Source organism: Hippopotamus amphibius, chromosome 3, assembly GCF_030028045.1.
Source record: "Hippopotamus amphibius kiboko isolate mHipAmp2 chromosome 3, mHipAmp2.hap2, whole genome shotgun sequence".
Classification (NCBI taxonomy): domain Eukaryota; kingdom Metazoa; phylum Chordata; class Mammalia; order Artiodactyla; family Hippopotamidae; genus Hippopotamus; species Hippopotamus amphibius.
Window position 1 is genome coordinate 128,368,676 of NC_080188.1, and position 24,477 is coordinate 128,393,152.

The 24,477-nt window shown below is 54.7% G+C and overlaps 1 protein-coding gene across 4 annotated transcripts in view; it reads left to right on the forward strand.

Annotated features, from left to right (window-relative positions):
- LRP5 (LDL receptor related protein 5) overlaps positions 1 to 24,477 on the forward strand; it is a 114,275-nt gene that overhangs the window by 72,792 nt on the left and 17,006 nt on the right. For all 4 annotated transcript variants that reach the window (XM_057726535.1, XM_057726538.1, XM_057726537.1 and 1 more), the window contains 9 exons: positions 2,653 to 2,869; positions 4,641 to 4,930; positions 6,667 to 6,893; positions 8,184 to 8,368; positions 12,736 to 13,059; positions 15,005 to 15,204; positions 19,165 to 19,373; positions 20,814 to 21,004; positions 21,669 to 21,878. In XM_057726535.1, coding sequence (XP_057582518.1) covers positions 2,653 to 2,869; positions 4,641 to 4,930; positions 6,667 to 6,893; positions 8,184 to 8,368; positions 12,736 to 13,059; positions 15,005 to 15,204; positions 19,165 to 19,373; positions 20,814 to 21,004; positions 21,669 to 21,878 — 2,053 coding nt within the window. The remainder of the gene's footprint in view (positions 1 to 2,652; positions 2,870 to 4,640; positions 4,931 to 6,666; positions 6,894 to 8,183; positions 8,369 to 12,735; positions 13,060 to 15,004; positions 15,205 to 19,164; positions 19,374 to 20,813; positions 21,005 to 21,668; positions 21,879 to 24,477) is intronic.

Sequence of the window (24,477 nt, forward strand, 5' to 3'; positions counted from 1 at the left end):
CTGTCTCGTCACCCACGGGCAGAGGCTCAGCTCCGCTCAGGGCCCAGGAAAGGTGGAGGGGCCCGAGCTGGGCCCCAGGGTGCCTGGGGGGTTGACACGTGTGTTTCCTGTAGCCGGGCCCCACCCAACTGCTCCAGGATTTGGGAAAGGCCTGGTCCAGCAGAGTTACTTTTACAGATATGTTGGATTTGCTCAAGGTGTGCTAAAAGCTGCCGTCAAAAGGCCGCTCTGGGATCGTTTATTTTCTCAAATGTTAGAGTCTTGAAGTTCTTCCAAGTCAGAGGGCCTTCGAGGTGTTTCATGGGGTCTGTAATCGTGCAGAGAGGGATGGGGTGAGGGGGGTGCTTCCGAGGCAGAGGGAGGCCCTGCCGGCCCAGCGCCGAGGTTCTATCCTTGTGGTGGGTACCATCAGCCCGGCCCTGGGGGAGCATCTCACCGCCTCCCTCCCACTTTGTTCTGGGCAACCAGAGGGTGGGGTGCGGGTGGGGACAGAGGCGCGGGGCGGGGGTGGGGACAGAGGTGCGGGGAGGGGGATGCTGCTGGCCAGGGACCATGCCCCTTGCTGGCCCTGGGGCCTCTGCGGGCTCACTTTCATCCTTCCTAAGCTGGGAAAAACGTACTTCCTCACCTCAGTCAATAGAACATGCACTTATTTGTGTCTGGAATTGAGTTATTAAAGGAAATAAATATGGACGTAGAGAAGGAAAAGAAAAAATCTCTTAAAGAGATGCTGTTGACATTTTGGTGTATGAAAGGTGGGGTCTTTATTTCGCAGATGTGGATGGTTTTCTTTGTAATGATCATGTCCTACATCTACCATTACCCACCGCCCACCGCCCCCCCACAGCCCTCGTTCTTCTGTGTCAAGGAAGGAGCAGGGGTTTGAGCCCTGCCTCCCACAGGCTGTGTGTTCTTGAAGACGCTCTTTCTCTTGCTGGGCATCTCCTCGGCTGTAATCCCAGGCGAGACCCCTCCCCAGCTCGGAGTTCTGTGCAAAGCGTGTGTTCATCGCCTTTATGTGCCTTCCTGTTGTGGGGCCAAAACCAGAACCGGCACGCTGGACCAGTTTGGAGCGTTAATCCGTCGCCTGCCCCTCTGGCTAACCGGCAGGCCAGGTGTGGTACCCAGAGCGTCACAGAAATCCTGCAGCCTGAGGTCTACACTCCAGCTCGTGGCACAGCACATAGTCCTGTCCAGTGTTCTCACCTGGGCTGCTCATTGGAGCCACCTGTGGGGAGCTGCTTTCAGGACCCATACATGTCTCCCAGTTCTTGGTATAATTGCCCCAGGGTGGCGCCTAGCCATTGTTCTTTGGTTAAGTTCCCAGGGTGACTTTATTATTTTTTTAATTTTTACAATATTTATGTATTTGGCTGCACCGGGTCTTAGCTGCAGCATGCAGGATCCTTAGTTGCAGCACGCAGGATCTAGTTCCCTGATCAGGGATCGAACCTGGGCCCCCTGCATTGGGAACGTGGAGTCTTAGCCACTGAACCACCAGGGACGTTCCCCCAGGATGACTTTAGCTGCTCACCTCAGTTGCAGGTAGAGAGGCTGAGATCCCTGGGGGGTGCAGGGACTGGGCCGTGGGGCAGAGCTGGGGTGGGACCCCCAGCTGCAGGGCCCAGAGCTGCCTGCCACTCCCGGTTAAGCCAGCAGTTCGGTCCTGTGCTGTCCAACAACAGAGGACCGGTCTTTTGTGCTCAGCACACACCTGATCTGTCTTATGTGTTTGCCACCTGCAATACAGAAGGTTTGTAGCCTTTCTGATGAGCTGGAAATATAACCTTGCTGCAGGAGGCCTGTTGAGACTTGCCTTTAATTCATGGTGTCTCTTTCATCCTGGCCTGAGAGCGCGAGAGTTTGAATGTTGCGTTTTTATCATTTTTCCTTTTCACATCAGCTTCTACAGGATCATCTGTCATCACAACCACGTTGTATCCTGTTTGTGTGTTTCCAGTTGGTGTTGGTTAAGGAGGTTTTATATTTGACAGTATGTTTCTCCTCTGTGGCTTTTGTGGTTGATGCTCTTAATCAGTGCTGACTCTTTAAGAAAGAGATTTAGCTCAGAGTAAACAGCCACATGTGTGTCTGGGGTTGGAAAGCCTGTGTCTGGGGTTGGAAAGCGTCTTAGAGCTGTAGGCTCAGACTTAGAACCAGAAGCCTCCTCAGAGTTCGCCTGGGCCTGACTGAGCAAGACATTAGTCCACAGACAAGTGGGAGGCCTTGCCCAGGGCCTGCAGTGCGTCAGCTGTCCAGCTTTTTGAAACTGAGCTCCCTGTTGAGGGTGTGGACTGGTGCCTCCCCTTGCTGCCTCTGGGCAGACATTACTAATCAATGAGCCCATCCCAGGTCTGAGACCCACACGTTGGTACTCCAGGCAGCTCCTGCCAGTCGATCCGTAGTGGGGGAAGAGAGAATACCTATTTGCCTTGCCCGCCACTCTCAGCACAGCATCCACACCCAGGTCGGGGAGGCAGTGGGGACGAGCCCCTAAACGGCCTCGTCACTGAAAACATCACTCGTCCGGCTGCTCTAGGGAGCCGTGGCTTTGTTCGGTGGCCCGGCCAGGTGCGGACACAGCCGGGGCCCATCCTGTTCCAGGCAGGTCAGGCCCGAGGCTGGCTCAGCCCTGTGTCCGCCATCCTGCAGGTGATCGACATTGATGGGACGAAGAGGCGGACGCTCCTGGAGGACAAGCTCCCGCACATTTTCGGCTTCACGCTGCTAGGGGACTTCATCTACTGGACCGACTGGCAGCGGCGCAGCATCGAGCGTGTGCACAAGGTCAAGGCCAGCCGGGACGTCATCATCGACCAGCTGCCTGACCTGATGGGGCTCAAGGCCGTGAACGTGGCCAAGGTCGTCGGTGAGTCCGGTTGGCCTCCACCTGTGGGTCAGCTGTGCCACAGGCTTGTGGCTGCCCTTTGGTGCGCAGGCCACCCAGTTGGAGGCCAAAGCTGGGGATGTAAGTGCCTGGCTGGAGCACCCACTCTGGGGCTGGACAGGACAGGAGAGGGTGAGAATATCTGGTCCGGGACAGGTGGCCTGGGGTGGGGTTTTGACCGGGCACGGCAGCTGGGCACTGCTGGCAGTAATTGTTCGCACGATGGCTTATGCTTGCTAAGCACCTGCTGTGTGCCAGGCCCTGGCCTAGTGCCTTAGTACCCAGAGCAGCCCTTGACGCGAATTACGATGTGGCCCCATTGACGCTGGGGAGAGGGAGGCAAAGCCGTGTAGCTAATAGGTGGCCAAGCTCAGGACTTACGCCTGGGTCTACTCCGACCTCATTGCTGGGCTGGGCTGTGATCGTTGTCCAGTGTGACAGGCTTAACCCTCAAGCATACACTTTTTATCTGAAAGCCAGGATCTTCTGAAAGCCAGGATCTGCAGAAAGCTCCCTTAGTTCAATGATTGTCTCTTTATGAATAGGATTCCCACTGCAGGTCGGCAGGCTACACTGGGGACAGTGGTGTCCAGCTATGGTGAGGGGGAGCAGATGGGGGACAGGACTCTGTCCCCAGCTGGGGCCCAGCACCTAGTATTGCACCTACTCATCAGAGCCACGCAGCAAGCCTTTGCTGGAGGGAGGGAGAGAGGGAGGGAGGATGGACAGACCAGAGAGGCCCCAGTGCTGGCCCTCAAGTCTAGTGGGTGAGACACCCCTAAGCTCTGCTGCCAGGCTGGTGACTACAGTTGAGATGTTAGAGTGATGCCTGGCTTTAAAATATGAGGGAGGGCATTCAAGCTTGGAATTTAGGGAGCAGGTGGGGGATAGGGTTTTTCTGGCAGAAGGGGCAGCTGAGCAAAGGCCTGGAGGTAAGGCCATGGAGGGGACCCTGGGGGGATCTAGTGCATCTTGGTCTCCAGGAGAGGCCTTTAATCTCAAGCTGCACTCCTGAGACAAGGTGATGGAATCAGCACACTTAGTGTACCAGCCACCTTGGAAAACACGCTCATTATTCGATGTGGACCCTGAGGCCCACGGGCAAGTGAGTGTTTGAAAAACAAAAAATAAAACCCCAGAAATAAGAAAAATGATATATCCATGGGGTGTGATTTAAGGTTGAGAAATTGGACCCCTCCCTCCCTCTTTCTCTCTCTCTCATGTCCGGATTTACTGAGAAAGATGGGAGAGAGGATTCTTTTTTTAGCTGAAATACTTAGCACTAAATTAAAGCCAGTTTTAACAGCACTCCAGCAGATGAGTGAGACTAACAGCCTGGCCAAAAATAAATGAATGTTAAGTACAGTCTGCTGTAATAAGAAAGAGGCGCCTTTGGCCATCCTGGTTGTGCTATCTGAGGTTTCAAGGGCCCTGAGAGTGTCAGGGTCTGGGGGGCATCTCAGGCCGCAGTTGGATTAGCAGGCCGGGAGTCCAGGCCCGGCGGGGTTGTGGGGAGCAGGGGGTGCGGTTGTTCCCAGGTTGCCAGGGGAGGGAGGAGTCCAAGCACACAGGAAGGTCCGGGCCCAGAGCCAGCTGTAGTTACATCCCCTCCCCGTGCCTGGGGAGGCCCTGGGTTTCCATCACCCTGTCCCCATGTGACATCTGATAGAAATGAAGCCACGCACGACCATGGACGGTCTGTGCCCCCTCTTTGCTGGGTGGCTGGCATCTACAGCCTGTGTCTTCTGTCCAGGAACCAACCCGTGTGCGGACAGGAACGGGGGCTGCAGCCACCTGTGCTTCTTCACGCCCCGCGCCACCAGGTGCGGCTGCCCCATCGGCCTGGAGCTGCTGAGCGACATGAAGACCTGCATCGTCCCCGAGGCCTTCCTTGTGTTCACCAGCCGGGCCGCCATCCACAGGATCTCCCTGGACACCAGCAACAACGACGTGGCCATCCCGCTCACAGGCGTCAAGGAGGCCTCCGCGCTGGACTTCGACGTGTCCAACAATCACATCTACTGGACCGATGTCAGCCTGAAGGTACAGCGATGGTGGGGCATCCTCTCCACGCACCTTTCCTGTGAGCAGCTGCCGAGCAATGGTATCGCCTCAGAGGCTTAAAAAGGGTTTTCTTTATTTTTCTTTTTTTTAAATTTATTTTTATTTATTTTATTTATTGGCTGTGTTGGATCTTCATTGCTGCGTGCGGGCTGTCTCTAGTTGCGGTGAGTGGGGGGCTACTTTTCATTGTGGTATGTGGGCTCCTCATTGCGGTGGCTTCTCTTGTTGTGGAGCATGGGCTCTAGGCATGTGGGCTTCAGTAGTTGTGGCATGTGGGCTCAATAGCTGTGGCTCGTGGGCTCTAGAGCGCAGACTCAGTAGTTGTGGCACACGGGCTTAGTTGCTCTGTGGCATGTGGCATCTTCCTGGACCAGGGCTTGAACCTGGGTCCCCTGCATTGGCAGGTGGAGTCTTAACCACTGCACCACCAGGGAAGTCCCCTATTTATTTATTTTTAATAGTTTTTTAAAATTGAAGTTTAGTTGCCATACAGTGTAAGTTACAAGTGCACATGATAGTGATTTATATATATATAAAATATATATTTTGTATATATTGCCCAATTGTTTCTTCTAAAAAGTCACAGGGTTTGTTGCGGAAAGAGAGAAAAGTATATTATACAGAGAAGTATGAAGAAGCAAATAAACACATCCCTATCAGCCTGAGTCAGCCGTTGCTGTCATTTTAGTGTATTTCCTTTGAGTTTTTCCTTATGTTAGTATTTCTCATAATCACAATCACATGCTACATAGAATTCTGTATCCTGGTTTTTTTCATGTCACATTATGACAGGTATTTTGTCATCCTGTTACAAACTCTTCAACATAACTCTTTAAATGTGTAAAATGTGGGACTTCCCTGGTGGCACAGTGGTTGAGAATCCACCTGCCATTGCAGGGGACACAGGTGTGATCCCTGGTCCAGGAAGATCCCACATGCCACGGAGCAACTAAGCCCATGCACCACAACTACTAGAGCCCACGTGCCACAACTGCTGAGCCTGAGTGCCGCAACTACTGAAGCCTGTGCGCCTAGAGCCCATGCTCCGCAACAAAGAAGCCACTGCAATAGGAAGCACCCCCCCCGTAACTAGAAAAAGCCTGCGCACAGCAACGAAGACCCAACCCAGCCAATAAATAAATTAATTTTTTAAAAAATGTGTAAAGCGTTCCACTGCACATATATTCCTTATCAGACTTAACCGCTCCCTTATCTTAAACATCCTTCCAGTTTTTTCCAACACTAAACGACACCACAGGAGTGAACATCTCTGTGTGTAAAGCCTCTTTTGTATTTTCATTCCTTGGCATAAAGTTTCAGGAGGAAGATTACTGGCTGAAGGACACAACTATTTTGAAGGGTCATGATACATATATGTAATACAGCTTATATATGATGATATATTTATTTTATAATTATATACTATTATATAAAGTGTACTTACATATTTTAAAATAAAGTACGTATTTTATACATATTGCCAAATTGTTTCTTCTAAAAAGGTTGTGTTTTGCTGCTTTTCAAATGTTCCTTTAAAAACTCAAATGTTGGGAGGGCAATAAAAATTGAAAATAAAAGTAATAAAAAGAATACAAACTCGAATATTGGTGGTTTGGCCCCAGATGTGGTCAGTAGCTGCACCAGCGTCTCACGGAGAGACGTCTGAAAGAACTCTGGCTTCTAACCCTGGCCCTTTCCTCCTCACCTGCTCCCAGACCATCAGCCGAGCCTTCATGAACGGGAGCTCCGTGGAGCACGTGATCGAGTTTGGCCTCGACTACCCGGAAGGCATGGCTGTGGACTGGATGGGCAAGAACCTCTACTGGGCAGACACTGGCACCAACAGGATCGAAGTGGCCCGGCTGGACGGGCAGTTCCGGCAGGTCCTCGTGTGGAGGGATCTGGACAACCCGAGGTCGCTGGCCCTGGACCCCACCAAAGGGTAAGGGCCGTTCGTGTCCAGCGCGCGTGTCCCTGTCACCTCTCTACACCAGCCCGCGCGGTGAGGACCCGAGGCCGAGGCAGACGGCTGCCCACCCGGCACTCTGCGATTGGAGCGGTAATGACCGCTACTAGCTTTGAGGTGGCCGGGGCCGGCGGGACCCTTGGAGGTCATCTGGTTGATTTCACAGAGGGGACACTGAGGCCCAGAGCAGAAGGCAGGAAGGGAAGCCTCTGTATCAGGCACAGCACTGGGCACTCCCAGGGGGGTGGTCATCTCATCTGAGTATCCAGGGGCCCTGCAAGGCGTGGGAATCTTTGTACCTGATTTTACAGATGCAGAAGCTGAGGCTGGGAGAAGCTCCGTGACTCACGGAAGGGCATGTAACTGGTTAGGGCAGGGCTGGGCCGAAAAGTCCCATCCAGGCTCCTGCCCTGGGCTTCTCCCCTCTGGCTTCTTACAGGTGCTTAGCTGTGGTTTAAAACCCGCCTTGCAAGGCACATGGTTTTGTCTGTCAGGCAGCGTGGGGGCCCTGCCCTGGGGCCAGAGGGGCCAGGGTGGAGTCTTCCTCTGCACACAGTGCTCCCCCACAAACCATCCGTGATGTGTAGGCAGCACCCAGACCCTGCCTGCTGCGTTCTCTCTTAGGGAAAGGAATATTTTGGCCGAACAAAGGGAGAGGTTCAGGTTTCAGGGAAAGGTTCAGGTTTCAGCGAAAGGACTAATAAAACGCACACAATTCTGGAATGGGGGTTCCTTCCCCAGAGCACTGCTGAAGAGCGAGGAAGGAGGACCCGTTGGGAGAGGCAGCAGAGCTGAGTTCAAATCCTGGTCCTGCGGTGCCTGATTGCCTCGGGGTCTTGTTTTCTACCTTCCTTGAGGAAAGGGAGCACACACCCCGATTTGCCCTCATGCATCCCGCCCGACCCATCACCCCCGCATTCTGTCCTCCTGTCCAGCTTAGCTGGTGTCTGTCCTTGACACAGGTGTCCCAGTCTGGATGTCCTGTTACACGGTCACCTCGTCCGTGCACCCGAATGAGAATATCAGGGCTTAGCTTGCAGGGGGGCTGCTGCGGGACCCCAGGAGGCAGGAGGTAGCTCCGGGACCACTCCTGGAGGGATGGTGGGGTGGTGGGGGCGCCGAGGGTCTCGCCCCTTCCCTGCTTCCTGCAGGGATGCCATCGGCACAGAGGAGGAGGTGGTGGCAGGTGTGCTCCCTGCCCTGCCCTGCCCTGCCCTGAGGGTGGACACAGCTGAGCCCACCCCACTCTGCTCCCGTGTCTCCCAGCTACATCTACTGGACCGAGTGGGGCGGCAAGCCCAGGATCGTGCGGGCCTTCATGGATGGGACCAACTGCATGACGCTGGTGGACAAGGTGGGCCGGGCCAACGACCTCACCATTGACTACGCCGACCAGCGTCTCTACTGGACGGACCTGGACACCAACATGATCGAGTCGTCCAACATGCTGGGTGAGGGCCGGTGGGTCCTGCCGGGAGGAGGCATCCCCGCTGGGGACTGGCCACATCAGCCCCCTCGGCACTGTTCCCCTCTGGCCCGCTAGGTCCAGGCCCCACAGAAGGTGTGGCCGCGCCCCGGGTGCTGACCCAGCCTCGTCCCCTCCTGGGGGTTGTCCCTTCCTGCCCCCGGTGCTGTTGCTGTGGACGTGTCAGTAGAGGCCCCAGTGACAGCTGTTTCCTACCCTCCTGCTGAGAGCTGGGTCCCGGCCAACCCCGTGCTGGAACCCTAATTGGACCCTACACCACATAGCATAGGTTTTCATCGATGGGGAAACTGAGGCCCAGGGAGGTTGTGGGACTTGTGTGAGGTCACAGAGCACTGCTCAGACCCCAAGCCCACCGGCTCCAGCTCTACCTGACCCTGAATACCTACCGTGTGCTAAGCATCATCCTGAAACCACTCAACACCTGGGATTAGGTTAAAACCAAAAAAACCTCACTCCATGCCACCCAGCAGTGAGGGCAGGATTTGAGCCCAGAACACGTGACTCTGGACTTCTTGGGGTGGCGGGCGTTATATTAGCTCTCTTGGGTGCTGCCAGCTGATGTTGCTACGCTGTGCAACCGAGAGAATTCGGCTTCCTTCCTAACGGCTGCTGCCGCCACCTGTGATGGGTACTGTTGTGCCCATTTTACAGATGAGGAAACTGAGGCAGAGGTGGGCCGAATGGCTTGTCCCAGGTACTCTATGAGCAGTGCCAGGGCTAGAAACCCAATGCCCTGGCTTCTGCTTGCAGCGGGCTGTACCCACCCTGCACGCTGACTGTCCTGGTACATGAGGCCGAGAGCAAGGCTTGAATGTGACATCCCAGGCCTGCGGGGAATTACAAGAGGCTGCTGCCGAGTGGAAAGCCAGTCCCAGCACAGCTGTGGTTGCCTGAAATAAATTAGCTCCCTGATTACCCCAGAGTGAAGACACACTCAGAGGAAAATCGGAGAAAGCCCTGGAAACCCGCCCAACGCTGTAGGTCAAGGGCGGTCGTGTGTGTCCGGCCAGGCTGTTTTCTGCCATATTCCCACTGAATGGTACAGATGCATACGGAGCGCTTGGTTAATAACAGAGGAGGCCACGGGCGAGTGAAGGGTGGGGATGTCGCCTGGTGTGGTGAGAGCGGGCGTGGAGTGCGAACCTGGGGCCTCGCTGCCCACCTTGCAGTCCTGGCCTTGCCACGTGCTGTGTGACTTGAGCCAGGTGACTTAACCTTTCTGTGCCTCAGTTCCCTAATGCCAGTGGTCCCTTCCTCATAAGCTGCTGCTGTGAGAATTAAATGAAGAGTGAAGGCACTTCTCACCAAGCCTGGCGTGCAGTTACTGCCCCCTGAGTGTTTAGTTAAATGATCGCTGCTGTTGGAAAAGTCCGCTCCCAGCCCAGGGCCCTGGGGTTGGAGGGGCAGTGTGTGTGATGGAGGCGGTCAGGGAGCACCTTTATTTAATAACTGTGTTTTTTCTAATGATAAGATAATCAACTTAGAAAATGTTTATAAATTTATTTATTGTTGACTGTGTTGGGTCTTCGTTGCTGTGCACGGGCTTCTCTAGTTGCGGCCAGCAGGGGCTACTCTTCGTTGAGGTGCGAGGACTTCTCGTTGCAGTGGCTCCTCTTGTTGTGGGGAGCACGGACTCTAGGCGCACAGGCTTCAGTAGTTGTGGCACGTGGGCTCAATAGTTGTGGTTTGCAGGTCAGTACTTTTGGTGCACGGGCGTAGCTGCTCTGTGGCATGTGGGAACTTCCCAGACCAGGGATCAAACCTGTGTACCCTGCTTTGGCAGGCGGATTCTTAAGCACTGCGCCAGCAGGGCAGTCCCCGAAAATGTTTAAAAATACAGAAAAACAGGAAGAAAAATTACAATTATGCGTAATTTCAGCAGTCAGTAATACCTCATGTTCACATGTTGGCATATTTCTTTCCAGTCTCAAAATTTTTTAATTGATTTTTTAAACAAATATTCTTAACTGTTCATCTCTTAAGATTTCTTCACGTTTTCCTTTTTAAAAATCGCTTTGAAAACGTTACTTGAAATCGTGCCGCGTGTGATTTTCATCCTGCTTTCCCCTGCTCCCACGCAGGGTGAGCACGTCCCCATGTCGCTAAGTGTTTTCCCTGGCACCAGCTTTACTGTGAAATAGAGCATACGTGAGGCGTCCGTACAACACATACACGTTGACAAGTGAAGACTTAGAAACCCCTGCCTGGGTGGAGGGGCAGAGCTCGTCGAGTGTCACTCTCTCCCTCGCGGGGCTCAGCCCCCATCTGCGCCCTTTCCACCATGCACTGTCCCACTTGGCCCCGGGCCCGCATGTTGCCGCCGTGGCCCCAGCAGGTGTGCACAGGCATGTGCTCTGCCCAGGGCTGCTCGGTGGGTCATGTGATCAGACCCTGGTTCATTTCATGAGCCCTCTGTTGCTGGTGTTAGAATGGGACCAGCGTCCCCAGATGGGGTCCGTGGGCTGAAAGCAAGGTGTGGCCAGAGCTGCCTTCCAGCTGGAGGCTCTAGAGGAGAATCCCTCACCTTGTCCGTCTCCTGGAGTTTGCCTGCATCCTTGACACGTGACCCCTCCCTCCATCTTGAAAGCCAGCTCTGTCGCCTCCACCAGTCTCTCTCTCACTGTCCTGCTCTCTCTTCTAAGGACCCTGGTGCACCAGGGTCATCTCCCCAGTTCATCCTTCATTTAGTCACACCTGCAAAGCCCCTTTTGCCATATAAGGTACTGTGTTCACAAATTCTGGAGATGAGGACATGGACCTCTTTCAGGGGTGCGGGGGTGTGTTATTCTGCACACAGCTTTGACCAAGCACTTATCCTGTGCCGGTGTTTGGACCATTCATTGATGTGCTTGATCTCACAATGATATCACAAACCTCATTGATTTTTATTATCATAATTTATTACATTCAGGTATCATGGATACCCACGAGGGCACTTTTAGAATACCCATTTTGGGACTTCCCTGGCAGTCCAGTGGTTAGGACTTGGCACTTTCACTGCTGTGGCCCTGGGTTCAGTCCCTGGTTGGAAAATTAAGATCCCACAAGCCACACGGTGTGCACCCCCCACCCCCCCGCCAAATAGCCATTTTGCAGATGGGGAGACTGAGAGTCAAGAAGCTTACACAGCTTTCCCAAGGTCACGTGCTGGTCTGGGGAGGAGTGAGGGGGCCCAGGCTGACTCCAGAGCCTGGTTTTAATCACTATGGTAGACTGCTACACAGAAGGTTTTATCAATATTTAAAATTTTTATTGACATATATACATACAGTCAAGTACAAAAAAGTGGTCAAGTTGGAGAATTTTTACAGCAGATACTTGTATCTACACAGAAGCATCAATATAGCCCGTGTAGCTTCCATGCAGATCAAAGCAATAACGTTTCCAGCCCTCAAAGCCTCTTAGTGGGAACTTTCCTGGTGGTCCAGTGGTTAAGACTTCACCTTCCAATGCAGGGGGGTGCGGGTTCGAGCCCTGGTTGGGGAGCAAAGATCCCACATGCCTTGCAGCCAAATAAACCAAAAAATATAAAACAGAAGCACTATTGTAACAAGTTCAATAGAGACTTTAAAAAATGGTCCACATCAAAAAAAAAAATCTTAAAAGAAAAAAGCTCTGTCTCCAGCCTCAGACATTGTTGCTGCCCTGACTTCTGTGTGTGTGCAGTCGTTGTGCTGTTCTAGAACTTTCTATCACTGCAGCCATACAGCACGTGCTCTCCAGCATCTGGATTCTTTCACTCAATCTAGTGACTGTGAGTCGCCCATGTTGTTATTCTTTTTTGTTGCTGCGTTGTTTCCGTTGTATGAAGATCCTACCATTTTTTTAATCCATCCTACTATTTTTTTTAAAATTTGGCTGCGCTGGGTCTTCGTTGCGGCATGTGGGATCTTTTAGTTGTGGCACGCGGGCTGTTAGTTGGGGCATGCAGGATCTAGTTCCCTGACCAGGGATGGAACCCAGGCCCCCTGCATTGGGAGCTTGGAGTCTTACCCACTGGACCACCAGGGAAGTCCCTAATCCATCCTGCTGTTGACGGATATTTGGGTTGTTCCCTGTTCGTGGCTGTTACATGTGTGCTGCTGTGCACATTCTCACCTGTGCCGTTTGGGTGGACACTGCGCACATTTCTCTTGTGCTGCAGGAGGGGAATTGCCTGCCCTCAGGGCAGGTGCACAGCCAGCCTCAGTGGACCCTGCTCGTTTTCCAAAGCGGCCGCAGGCTTTAAGAGCGCGACGCTGTTGGCCAGGCTGCAGGGTGAACTGGTTCACCCGCAGGACGGCCGTGCGGTGCCGTTGCTGAGGCCCACCGTGCCCACATGTCTCCACGCAGGTCAGGAGCGGGTCGTGATTGCCGACGACCTCCCCCACCCCTTCGGCCTGACGCAGTACAGCGATTACATCTACTGGACAGACTGGAACCTGCACAGCATCGAGCGGGCGGACAAGACCAGCGGCCGGAACCGCACCCTCATCCAGGGCCACCTGGACTTCGTGATGGACATCCTGGTGTTCCACTCCTCCCGCCAGGACGGCCTGAACGACTGCATGCACAACAATGGGCAGTGTGGGCAGCTGTGCCTCGCCGTCCCCAGCGGCCACCGCTGCAGCTGTGCCTCACATTACACCCTGGACCCCGGTAGCCGCAACTGCAGCCGTAAGTGCCCCGCTCTCCCCCTGCCTCCCACTCCCACCTTAGATCAGCCTGGCTCTGGTGGTTCATGTAGAAAGAAGCTGCTTATCTGGAGAAACCTTGGTGCACATGGACAGTTGGACAGGTTGTGCACTGCGCATGTTGCCTGATGTTACCTAGAGGCTCAGGCTGGGTGGAAGTCCTGTTGCTTCACCAAGGCATGAGTAGACGGGCCAAGCCGTCAGCTGGCACATTCCGTGGGAGGCTCTTTGGATGTGAAAAAAAGTCTTTGGGGGAGAGCACTCACTTACAGAGCTAGGCATTGTTCCAAGTGTTTTTTTACGGTACTTACGTAATCCTCAAGCCTATAGGATAGGAAATATCACTGTCCCCATTTCACAGACAAAGTCCCTGGGCACAGAGATGTGTAGTAACTCACCCAAGACCGCACAGCTGATAAGACTTGAACCAGGTTTGAATCCAGGCAGGCTGGCTCCAGGGTCCCTGTCCTGACCTCTTCTTGCTGTGTGGCCTCATGTCCACTGTATAATCCTCACACTGACCTTCTAAATGAGGTAGGCCTTTTCGCTTTCATTTCAATACTAAGAAAAGCGAGGTTCAGAGAGCCTGAGAGTGAGTTTCCCATGGGCCCGCAGGGAGAACAGGTGTGTCCTGTTGGCAGGCTTTTCTCCTGTGACATCAGCAGAGAGCTGGTTATAACTCAGCCTCTGTGCAGCGCTAGACAGTCTGTAAAGCTCTTTGTCATCCAGGGTCTTGCGTGAGCCTCTCACAGCTCTGGACGTTGGGAGGGCCGGGCTTCCGTGGCCCAGTTGTGTGGAGGAGGGACCTACAGCTTCGAGGGGTTTAGAGGCTTGGTCGAGGCCCCAGGCTGGTGTGTAATGGGCCCTGAACCACAGCCTGGGACTCCCCACTCTTGGGCTCCCTTTGGTCCTGTTCTCCCTCCGCTAGAGGCCATAACCTTGAAAGGGTCAAGGGGAGGTGCAGGTCACCCACCGCCCAGAGGGGATGTGACTCGGGTGTTGGCTCCTACGGCCAGCAGACCCAGGGCCGTGACTTGGATTCACGTGGCACAGCTGTAACCCAGACAGTGGCTGCAGCTGGTGGCCTCTGCACATCCTGGGTCCTGACAGCCCCGAGGAGCAGCCCCTCCTGGTGTCACTGTTTACGTCACATGGTTTTCAGCTGTTCCGTGGAGCACATAGAAGCACCCGGTGGATCCCATCATCACAAGAGCCTCATACATGTTGTGGGTGGGAGTTTGATGTGCGCTACCTTTCCCTCCTTCCAACTTAAGTCTCAATAATCTGAAGAGAAATGGATATCTAGGTTTTTTTTTAATTAACCTTATTTATTTATTATTAATTAATTAATTTATTTTTGACTGTGTTGGGTTTTCATTGCTGCGCACAGGCTTTCTCTAATGATCAGGGGCTACTCTTCGTTGCAGCATGTGGACTTCTCATTGTGGTGGCTTCTTTTGTTGCGGAGCATGGGCTCGAAGCGTGCAGGCTTCAGTAGTTGTGGCACACGGGCTCAGGAGTTGTGGCTCACAGGCTCTACAGTGCAGGCTCAGTAGTTGTGCACACGAGCTTAGTTGCTTTGCGGCATGTGGGATCTTCCCAGACCAGGGCTTGAACCCCTGTCCCCTGCATTGGCAGGTGGATTCCTAACCACTGCGCCACCACGGAAGTCCCGATATCTAGTTTTAAAATCACACATGCACTTACAAAATATGGAAAAAACAGAGACGTGTAACAAGGAGAATAAAATCCCCCCATCGTCCACCCCCAAGAAACAGCTGTGTCTTTCCAGCCTTTTCCCAAGTACATCTAGTAGAGACACACCCAACTCTACTTTTTACCACGAAACGAAACGCCACCCTCCCCGCCCACTCCTTCTTCGGCTCCCAGACACGGCCGTGCAGCCCCCTCTGTTTGCCTCGCTCCAGCGCCCACCACCTTCCTGCTGTTCAGCCAGAAGTGTGCCATTAGCCGGATGGTCCCTGATGACCAGCACAGCCCGGACCTCATCCTGCCCCTGCATGGGCTGCGGAACGTCAAGGCCATCAACTATGACCCACTGGACAAGTTCATCTACTGGGTCGATGGGCGCCAGAACATCAAACGTGCCAAGGACGATGGGACGCAGGTTAGTGTGCCTGATGGGGAGTGCGTGGGCCCCTTCCATGAGGAGCTCACCCTGGCGGCTTCCAAACTACCTTCCCCTTTTCTCAGCAGAGGGGGTGCCCAGAGGGCACAGTGTGGGCTCCGATTATGTCATTGCCAGGTATAAGGCTGAGCAGTGCGAAACCCTTAGATTGTGATTCTACGTAGAGACTGGGTTTTGCAGTTGTTTCAGTACCGGTGGTGGTGGTGGTGGTGGGCGTCACACCCCACGGGATTTTTTTCCTTTGCACGATGGTTCTGTGCAGGGATAGTTGGTACTGGTGATTCTAGATTAATCTTTTATCTCAGGGGAGTTGTATAGTCAGGTCTGCTATAGTGCAGTATACGTGTTTCTGAAAATCACCACGCTGTTCCGAATTGCCCAGTACAGACTCCAGGGCTGATGGGGGAATGGAGGCCAGGCCCACAGCACTCAAAACTCCATGAGTGTCGACTCTCCCTGGTCTGTCAGGAAGTCATTCCGCTGTCTTTACAGCATCCCTTCTCTCTAATAAATTCTATCTTCCTTAAAACGAAACAAAACAAAACGAAACAACTCTGAGTGACAAATTAAAAAAAAGAGAGGAACCCAGCAACACAGGGGCACCGTCCTGCACATGTTAAATAGCTCAGTACATAAATGCTCCAGCACCTGTGACTCTTGACCTTGCAAAGACCTGATGTTGGCTGAGGACATGGGGCTCGGAAGGTTGCAGCTTGTGGGACTTTGTGGAGCGGTGGAAGGAGGGTCTTCTGAGATGGGATGTGACGTGGTAGCCCCGGCGCGGATGGCATGGCTGCCAGCACACGGAGACTGGGGGGTGCTGGAGGCTCGTGCGCCCCTGCTCTGCACGGTGCTGCTGCATGCTCTGCACTTGCTTAGTGTTTTCTCCTGGGTGCCGTTGTGCAAAGCAAGCGTGAAATCTGCTCTCTGCTCAAATCATCCCTGGTACATCACTGCGTGGAAGCAAACACGTGTTTCCCAAATGTGAGTCTAGCAGAACTGACTGCTTTTCTGAGTTAGGTGTTTGTGACCCGTGCCAGGAAGGATGTTGTCACTGCAGCCTTGGGGCACACCGGGCGTATCCAGCCATGTGGCAGGGAACCGTGACGAGAACTCCAGTAGGACACGCCTGGCTGGTCATGCTAGTTTCTGAACACTCCTTTCACAAAAGCTGCAGAACCCAATGGTCTCTTTCTCAGTCAGGTGGTCAGTGTAACAGCTTATGTCATCGTGTGAAATCTTGATGCTGTTATAACAGAGAGGCAGATGTTTGTCTGGAGAGATTTTCAGAGGGTTTTCGTGTCTGTAATGTAGATGTTTCTGTTCCCTACCCCGAACTGGGTTCCAGTGCAGCTGGTACCGCTGGGCCTCACTTTCGGCAAAATACCTCATCCGGGAGTGATGTTAAAGTTAGCACGTCATCCTTTGACGTGTGAGTCCTTGGTTGATGGGAGAAGCCCCCGCTGTGCCCGAGCAGCTGTGATTGTCATCTCCGTGGGAGCAGAGCCGGGTGGGAATGGATTTCTTTCATCCCACCCCGGACGCAGGTGACAGTCCCTTTGAGTCCTCGGGGAGAACAGGAAGTGTTAATTGATGCACTGTGGCTTCCCCGCTGAGAAAGTTGCTGGGTGCAAATTGCCTTACCCTCCCATGGAGAGGTGTTCTTTTGCATTCTTTTATGGTGTCCGGCAAAGGCGGGGGAGACTTTGAAGGAAAAGCCCTTGTAGGAGCACTTAATCTGCAAAAGATTCGTTTCCCTCCCGACTAAACTCCATCCTCCAGTGGCTTTGGTGATTAGGGGCACGACCCCAGCACCAAGGGGTTGTTGTCCTATTTAATTTTTTATTCTTTTATTGTGGTAAATATACATTATGTAAAATGTACCTTTTAAGTGTACAGCTCCATGGCATTAAGTGCATTGATACTGCCGTACAGCCATCACCACCGTCCTTCTGCACATGAAACTCTGTCCCCATTAAACACGGACTCTCCATTCCCCTGTCCCCACCCAGTCCCTGGCACCCACCGTCCTGTTTTCTGTCTCTATGAATTTGACGGCTCTAAGTACTTCATGTAAATAGAATCACCCGGTATTTGTCCTTTTGTGACTGGCTAATTTCACGTAGCATCATGGGCTCAAGGTTTATCCACATCATAGGAGGTATCAGAATTTTCTTCCTCTTTAAGACTGAATGACATTCCATTGTGTATAGAAGACATCTTGCTTATCCATCCATCCATCCATCAATGGACACTGGGGTTGCATCCCACCTTTGGGCTGTTGCTGTAGACTTTCCCACTTGGTTAGGTACCACGTTGTACTGGTGAGGGGGCGGGTGTTGATTGTGACGTTGAAGTGGATTCTGGTAAGACATTTTGCTCTGGCATGAGTGCTGTTCCTCATGGTAAAATTGGAGTTCGGGTTTTATAAAACCGGCCAGCCGTGTGAAGTTTATCTCCTCGATCCGTCTGCTTGGGGAGTTGGGGGCGGGGGGTGGGGGGGGGGGCGGAGCGGAGAGGACGTGGGCGGTGTGTCATTCCACCATGCACTTTCCTCAGCTGGTTATTCCGATGAACGTGTGCCCAGCTCCCACACACCCACCCCCCACGGGGAGCCCGACCAGCCAGGGCTAGCTGGAATCTTGCTTTCCTCTCAGGCCGTCGGCTGCCCTGGGCTGTGGTCTTTGGCCAGAGAGCTCTGTGGCTCTTGGGAAAGGAATGTGCTGGTTGGAGTTGACGCTTGGCTCCTAGGGCCCACGGCTCCTGAGGATGTGGATGTTGTTACCTGTAGAGATGCGAGTGACATACTTCCAGCCACCCAGCAGGGCTGGACCAGAGGCTGCTGGGGGCGGGGACAGGTTGAGGAGGGGGGTTCCTCTTCAGCTGAGTCCAAGAGGCTGGGCCTGGGGAAGGGGGCTCCTTTCTGGCTGCAAGCCCCCTCTTGCCCACGGGCAGATTTCTTGTTTTGTTAACTGCTGAAAAGAAGTAGATAGACTCTGTAATGAGCTGTGATCAGAACATCATCTTAACGTGGTTCCCTTCTCAGAGGAAGGAGCTTTGCATCCAGACTGTTGATGGCAGAAGCCCAGGAGCTTGGGAAGCCCCTTTGCATCAGGTCAGGTCACCTGAGAACCCAAGGGGACCAGATCCACCAGGGAATTGGGCTCTGGCCTGTGAGGGAGGTGAGGGGAGCTCCGGGCGCTCTCCTCCTCCTGCATCAGTTCATGAGATAAGGTCCCCTTTGAAGGGATTCTCTGTTGGTGGCTCTGAAAGCCAGGGCTTATCCGTGGGAGGCGGGGTATGGCACGGAGTCAGGCAGTGCTCCCCAGAGAGGCTCGGGATGGAGACCCGCACGGAGTGTGAGAGGGAGAACAGCCCTGCGAAGGACACATGCTGCTCCTGGGCTCCGAGGATGCGCTGTGGGGCAGCCCTGCACCCTCACCTGGGCCTTGAACCCTCAGGGAAGAGGCTGTGAGAGGTGGACCTCTGTGCTGGACACCTCTTCTCCTGGCACCCTACATTGAAAAGACAGTAAGATTTGAGGGTCTTAATCCAAAAGCCTGGGTGTAAGGAAACAGGAAGAGAGGAGATGTCTTGAGCTGGGGGCCTGTCACCCTGAGCTGACCGCTGGGCCATTGGATGGTCCCTCTGCGCGTGCAGACATGGGCCGGTCAGCCCAGGTGGGGTGGTGGCCAGCCAGCCGGGTGCAGTGCCGTCACTGGTGGTGGGGCCTGGCATCGGAGCCCACGGGCAAGAGCTCTCCTGGAGGCTGTTGGAAGAACCAGCTTTACTCTCAGGTGAACATGTGGACAAGATGGGGTTTGAAAGGCAGGAGTCCCAAGAAGGGTTGGGATTTTGACATTTGCTGTGCACTTGGCACTGAGGCTCCGGCCTCCCCGCCACATCTTCAGCCAGTGCTCGTTTCTTACTGTCCTACAGCCCTTCGTGTTGACCTCTCCGAGCCAAAGCCAGAACCCGGACAGGCAGCCACATGACCTCAGCATCGACATCTACAGCCGGACACTGTTCTGGACGTGCGAGGCCACCAACACCATCAACGTCCACCGGCTCAACGGGGATGCCATGGGCGTGGTGCTGCGTGGGGACCGCGACAAGCCGAGGGCCATCGTCGTCAACGCCGAGCGAGGGTGCGGGGCACTGTGGGGTGGGGTGCTGCACCCGCCAGGGTGTGCCAGGCACCCCTCCTGTGAATGCCTGCCTCTCGGGCCGGGAGGGATCTTCCACCCTTGACATTCCCGTCCATCAGGAGCTCCCCAGGGTCCCTGCCACCACAGCCGGAGGGGGCAGGGAGACACCAGCTCATTCCCAGGCACAGCAGGGAGGCAGAGACGCCCAGGGATAGCCTGGAGTGAAAGCCTGTGCAGGGGTGAGGGCTTTGCTGAGAGGTACAGGCAGGATGTGAGTCCTAAATCAGAGGTTTCATACCATCTCATCAAACTCAAACCCTATTCAACCATGCCTTCCATAGCATCCCAGGCGGTGGTGGGTTATTCACTTGCATACGTCCCACCACGGGGAGGTCACTACCTGACTGGGAGCTGCTTCTTCCCGTGAAGCTCCCTGATGCGCCCTCAGGTTCTCTGGTATGTGGGAGAGCACCTGAGACAGGCTGAGAGATGTGGAGGGCCCCGAAGGGAAGGACCAGCGCGGGGGGTATGGAGGGCAAGCCATGTGATGTGAGATTGGAAAATAAAACCTATCAGGGGAGGGTTTGGGAGTCAGGAGGCAGGAGCATGGTGACCACCTCAGGTACCTTCAGGGCTGCCATTCAGGGTGGGAATCAGACCCATCAAGGCACTGTGTGCTGGAGCTTGTGCCCAGGACGGCCAGGCAGACCTGAGTTCAAATCCCGACTCTGTCACTTTACTGCCTGTGTGGCCCCAGGCAGGCGATGTGACCTCGCAGGGATTCCGTTTCCGTGGAGGACAGCGGGGAGTACCAGCCCTGCAGCACCCGGGGGCTCAGTTATTGAAAGTGGTTCTTCGGGAACCAAAGGAAGGGAGCGTGTCCTAGAGCTGGGAGCCGCAGAAATGACCACAAACTGAGGGTTAAAACATGGAGGTTATTCTGTCGCAGTTCCAGAGGCCAAAGTCAAGGGCGGCAGGGCCGTGCTCCCGCTGGAGTCTCTAGGGGAGGTTGCTTCCTGCCTTTCAGCTTTGGGGCCCTGGGTGCTCCTGGGCTTGTGACCACACCCCTCCACTCTGCCTCCGTCATCACGTGGGCTTCTCTCCATGTCCGTGTGGCCTCTTCTGTCTCTCAGGGCCACTGTCGCTGGTTGAGGGCCCACCCTCCCCTGGGGTACCCTCATCTTCATCCTTAATTACATCTGCAGAGACCTTGCGTTCACATAAGGGTCACATTCCAGGTAGACATGAGGTCCTGGGGGACGTTCTCCAACCCCTCCAGCACGTGACCTTTCAGCCCCAGGTCCAGCCCCTAGAGGCCGGGGTCACACGACCCGTCACTTTCCGCTGGGTGTCCGCAGGGTCGGGGGGCCGGTCTGGCTGGCGCTTTGCTGACGACTCGGCAGGACGCAGCACTGTCCCTCACCTGCCGCCCTCCCGCAGGTACCTGTACTTCACCAACATGCAGGACCGAGCGGCCAAGATCGAGCGTGCGGCCCTGGACGGCACGGAGCGCGAGGTTCTCTTCACCACGGGCCTCATCCGCCCCGTGGCCCTCGTGGTGGACAACACACTGGGCAAGCTCTTCTGGGTGGACGCCGACCTGAAGCGCATCGAGAGCTGTGACCTGTCAGGTACGCGCCCGCGGGCCTCCCTGGCGATCGGTCCCTCGCAGCCGCCACGTCTGACCCTCCAGGACTCCCGCCTTCCCGGTTATCAGTCAGAGTGTAGCAGCCGCCACGTTTGTCGGGGGACCTCCTGCGAGTGGGCATTGGGCTGGGGCTTTACCACATAGTCCCCCCACCGCGTTCCAGGACGTAGGTCCCAAATGATCCCCGGGTGGCAGAGGCCAGTGAGGCTCAGAGAGGGTGAGCCAGCTGCCCAGGGCCCCCAGCGTCGGGTGGAGCAGGAGTCCGGCCCCTCTGCCTCTGGCAGCCGTGCTCGCAGCTGCTCTGCCGTGGCTGCCTTCGTCCGGGAGGCCCCTGGGCTGGAGAGGAGTGATGCTTGGAGGGGCTTTTCTTCCAGAAGTCGGGGTGGGCTGGGGGAAGGGGAGGCACCGTGCTTCGGAGGGGGCAGTGACTAGGGCCATGACCCTGGTCCCGAGGGCAGCCCAGACGGAAGCAGGGCTATCTGAGAGGTGGTCTCGGACCTGCCTGATGCCAGGCAGTGTGCCCCAGGCCCAGCCCTGGCCAGAGCCCCGCGTCCCCCAGGCTTTCGCAGCCCTCTGTTCTCGTGAGTCGAGCGTGGGCCGAGCTCCCGGGGTCAGTGCCACTCAGGGGGTGCTTGTCCCTCTTGTAGGGGCCAACCGCCTGACCCTGGAGGATGCCAACATTGTGCAGCCCGTAGGCCTGACCGGGCTGGGCAAGCACCTCTACTGGATAGACCGCCAGCAGCAGATGATCGAGCGCGTGGACAAGACCACAGGGGACGCGCGGACGCGCGTCCAGGGCCGTGTCGCCCACCTGACCGGCATCCACGCCGTGGAGGACATCAGCCTGGAGGAGTTCTGTACGTGGGGGGCGGGCAGCGTGTGCGGAGGCCCCTGAGGGGAGGGTGGGCCTCCGCGCAGAGCACAGTGGCCCCTGAACTGGCCCCCTTGGCAAAAGGCAGGAGGATGGGCCAGTGTGAGAGTTGTAGGACTGAGATCCTGTTTTCCTTCTGACTGTCAGCCAAGTCCACTCTCAACTCCCAGAGGCCACCCTCAGGCCCTCATCTCATCCGTAACAGATCGAACCTCTCTGACATCCTCTCCTACCAGCTGGAACCCACTCTGGTTTCCAAGGGCCTGCGATTAGATTTGGTCCAGCTTTAGATTAGTCTCCATTCAGATTGACTCCAAAGCAACTGATCAGTAACCTTAATCATATCTGTAAATCCCTTCTGCCGAGTAAGGTAACAAAATCGCGGGCACGATAGCTCATCACATCCTCCCCAGCTGGGCCGTAGGGGGCATTTTAGGATTCTGCCTGCCACCGTCTGGCTGTGCCCAGGGGCCTGGTAGAGGGGCGTTGGTAACTGGGGCCTCTGGTTCCTCCACCTCCTCCGTATGTGACTATATGTGGATGTAGAGGTGGGGTGTGTGTGTGTGTGTGTGTGTGTGTGTGTGTGTGTAAGTGTCTACCTGTCCCTCTGTCTTCTTGCTTTTCTCTCTTCATTCAGTAAACACACCTGGGCTGCCAGCTGGGTGATCAGAGCCATGGCTGTGTTTGTCCTGTGGGGCCCACGGTCTGGCCTCCTGCAAGGCCCTGGGGGCTGCCCCACCAGCCTCACCCCAGCCTGTCACTGTTGGCCTCCTGCCTTGGCCACACCATGTTTAAACTGTTCTAACACCCCAGGCCCTGTGCTCAGTATATTATTACATTATATGTGTTATTTCACAATAATTCTGTTTTACAGCTGAGGAAAGTAGGGCTTAGAAAGGGTATTACTTCCTGCTGTCACCCAGCCAATAAACATGGTGAGGCTTGGATTTGAGGCCAGAGCCCACGTTTTAGCCACTGGGGCTTTTTTCTATTGGGTGCCCTGCTCAGAATCGGGCATGACTTAAGAGTCAGTCACTTCTGTGTTGACTGCTGGGCGGTGGTGGGTTCTGTCCTTGTGGGTAATCAGCTGGGTCCTGGATGAGTGAAGTCACCAGGAGACTAGCTTCCAGATAACCGAGGCACCAGTGCCTATGGGTTAGAATGCCTGTGTTCACCTGGCCCCTTACACCACCCTCAGCCAAGTTGTGGATTCCTGGGTGTTGCTGGCAGACGGTCGGAATGGTGAATGCTGAGCCCGCGAACGTCAAGACCTGCTGCCTGCTGGTGTCAGCAGAAGGCCAAGCGCACTGACTGGCAGCTCCTTGAAACTGAGGGGCCAGGAGGGCCAGGAAACGTTCAGTGAGCAGAGTAGGGGGACGTGTCTGTGAGCGCTCACATGCGGGGTCTAGGGTGGCACGGAGAGGCTTTTCGTTTTAGGTGAGGGCGGGAAATCCTTGGGTGAGCTCTGCCGTGTTGATCTGGGACATGGGCCACCCATCCTGCTTCCCCGCAAGATCTCACACCTGAACTCTGAACCAGGGGTGACCGGCTGCGGCCTGTGGGTCTGTGTCATCCTGGCTGCCTCTGCTTTGCAGCTGGCCGGCTAGGAGTCACGACAGGTGGCCTGGCCCCTGAAGCCAAAATTGTGTGTTTTCTGATTCTTTATGGAAAAAGTTTGCTGGCCCTGCTCTAAACCATGACTCTGCCATTTTAAGAGCACCTAATCCTCGAGGTTGGGGAGGAAAAACTATGATTTGTCTTTGGGGGTAGGGGTGAGGAGCAGAGTACTTTCTCCTATTTCCTCTCACCTGAGGAAGGTGTCACCCTCTCAGGCTCCTGATCATTGTCCAGGTGTTGGGCACATGAGGTTAACTGAATTGAAATATTCATGTTCCCCAGGGGTTCACCACCCTTACTCTTTTAATTTCCATGTGTATTCGTTTCCTGCAGCTGCTGTAACAAGTCACCCCAAGCTGGCTGACTTAAAGCAACAGAAATGTATTCTCTCACAATTCTGGAGGCCAGAAATCTGGAATCAAGGTGTTTTCAAGGCAGTGCTCCCTTTGGAGGCTGTGGGGGTCGGGAGGAGGGGGAGGGGAGGGCTCTTTGCCCCTCCCACTTCCCATGGTTGCAGGTGTTCCTTGTGGCCGCATCATTCCAGTCTCTGCTTCTGTCATCACACGGCCTTCTTCCCTGCCTTCACCTCTTAGGTCATCTCTTATAAAGATATTTGTCAGTGGATTTAGTGCCCACCCAGACAATTCAGAATTGGACCCCATCTCAAGATCCTTAATGTGATTACATCATTTGCAAAGACCCTTTTTCCAAATAAGGTCACATTCACAGATTCCTAGCGTTAAGACATGGACATATCTTTTGTGGGGCCACCACTCAGCCCACTACTCTATAAGAGATAGACATACAGGTGGGCAGTGTAGCATGACGGTCGTGGGCAGAGTGGGAGCTGGTGCAGGTGGGCTGGAGTTTGATGTTGGGAAAGTTCTGTAAGTGCTTTTGGCCTGCGTTTCCTCACTTCCAAAATGCAGTGTCAATACAGACACACTCCATAGGCTGCCCTGAGATTA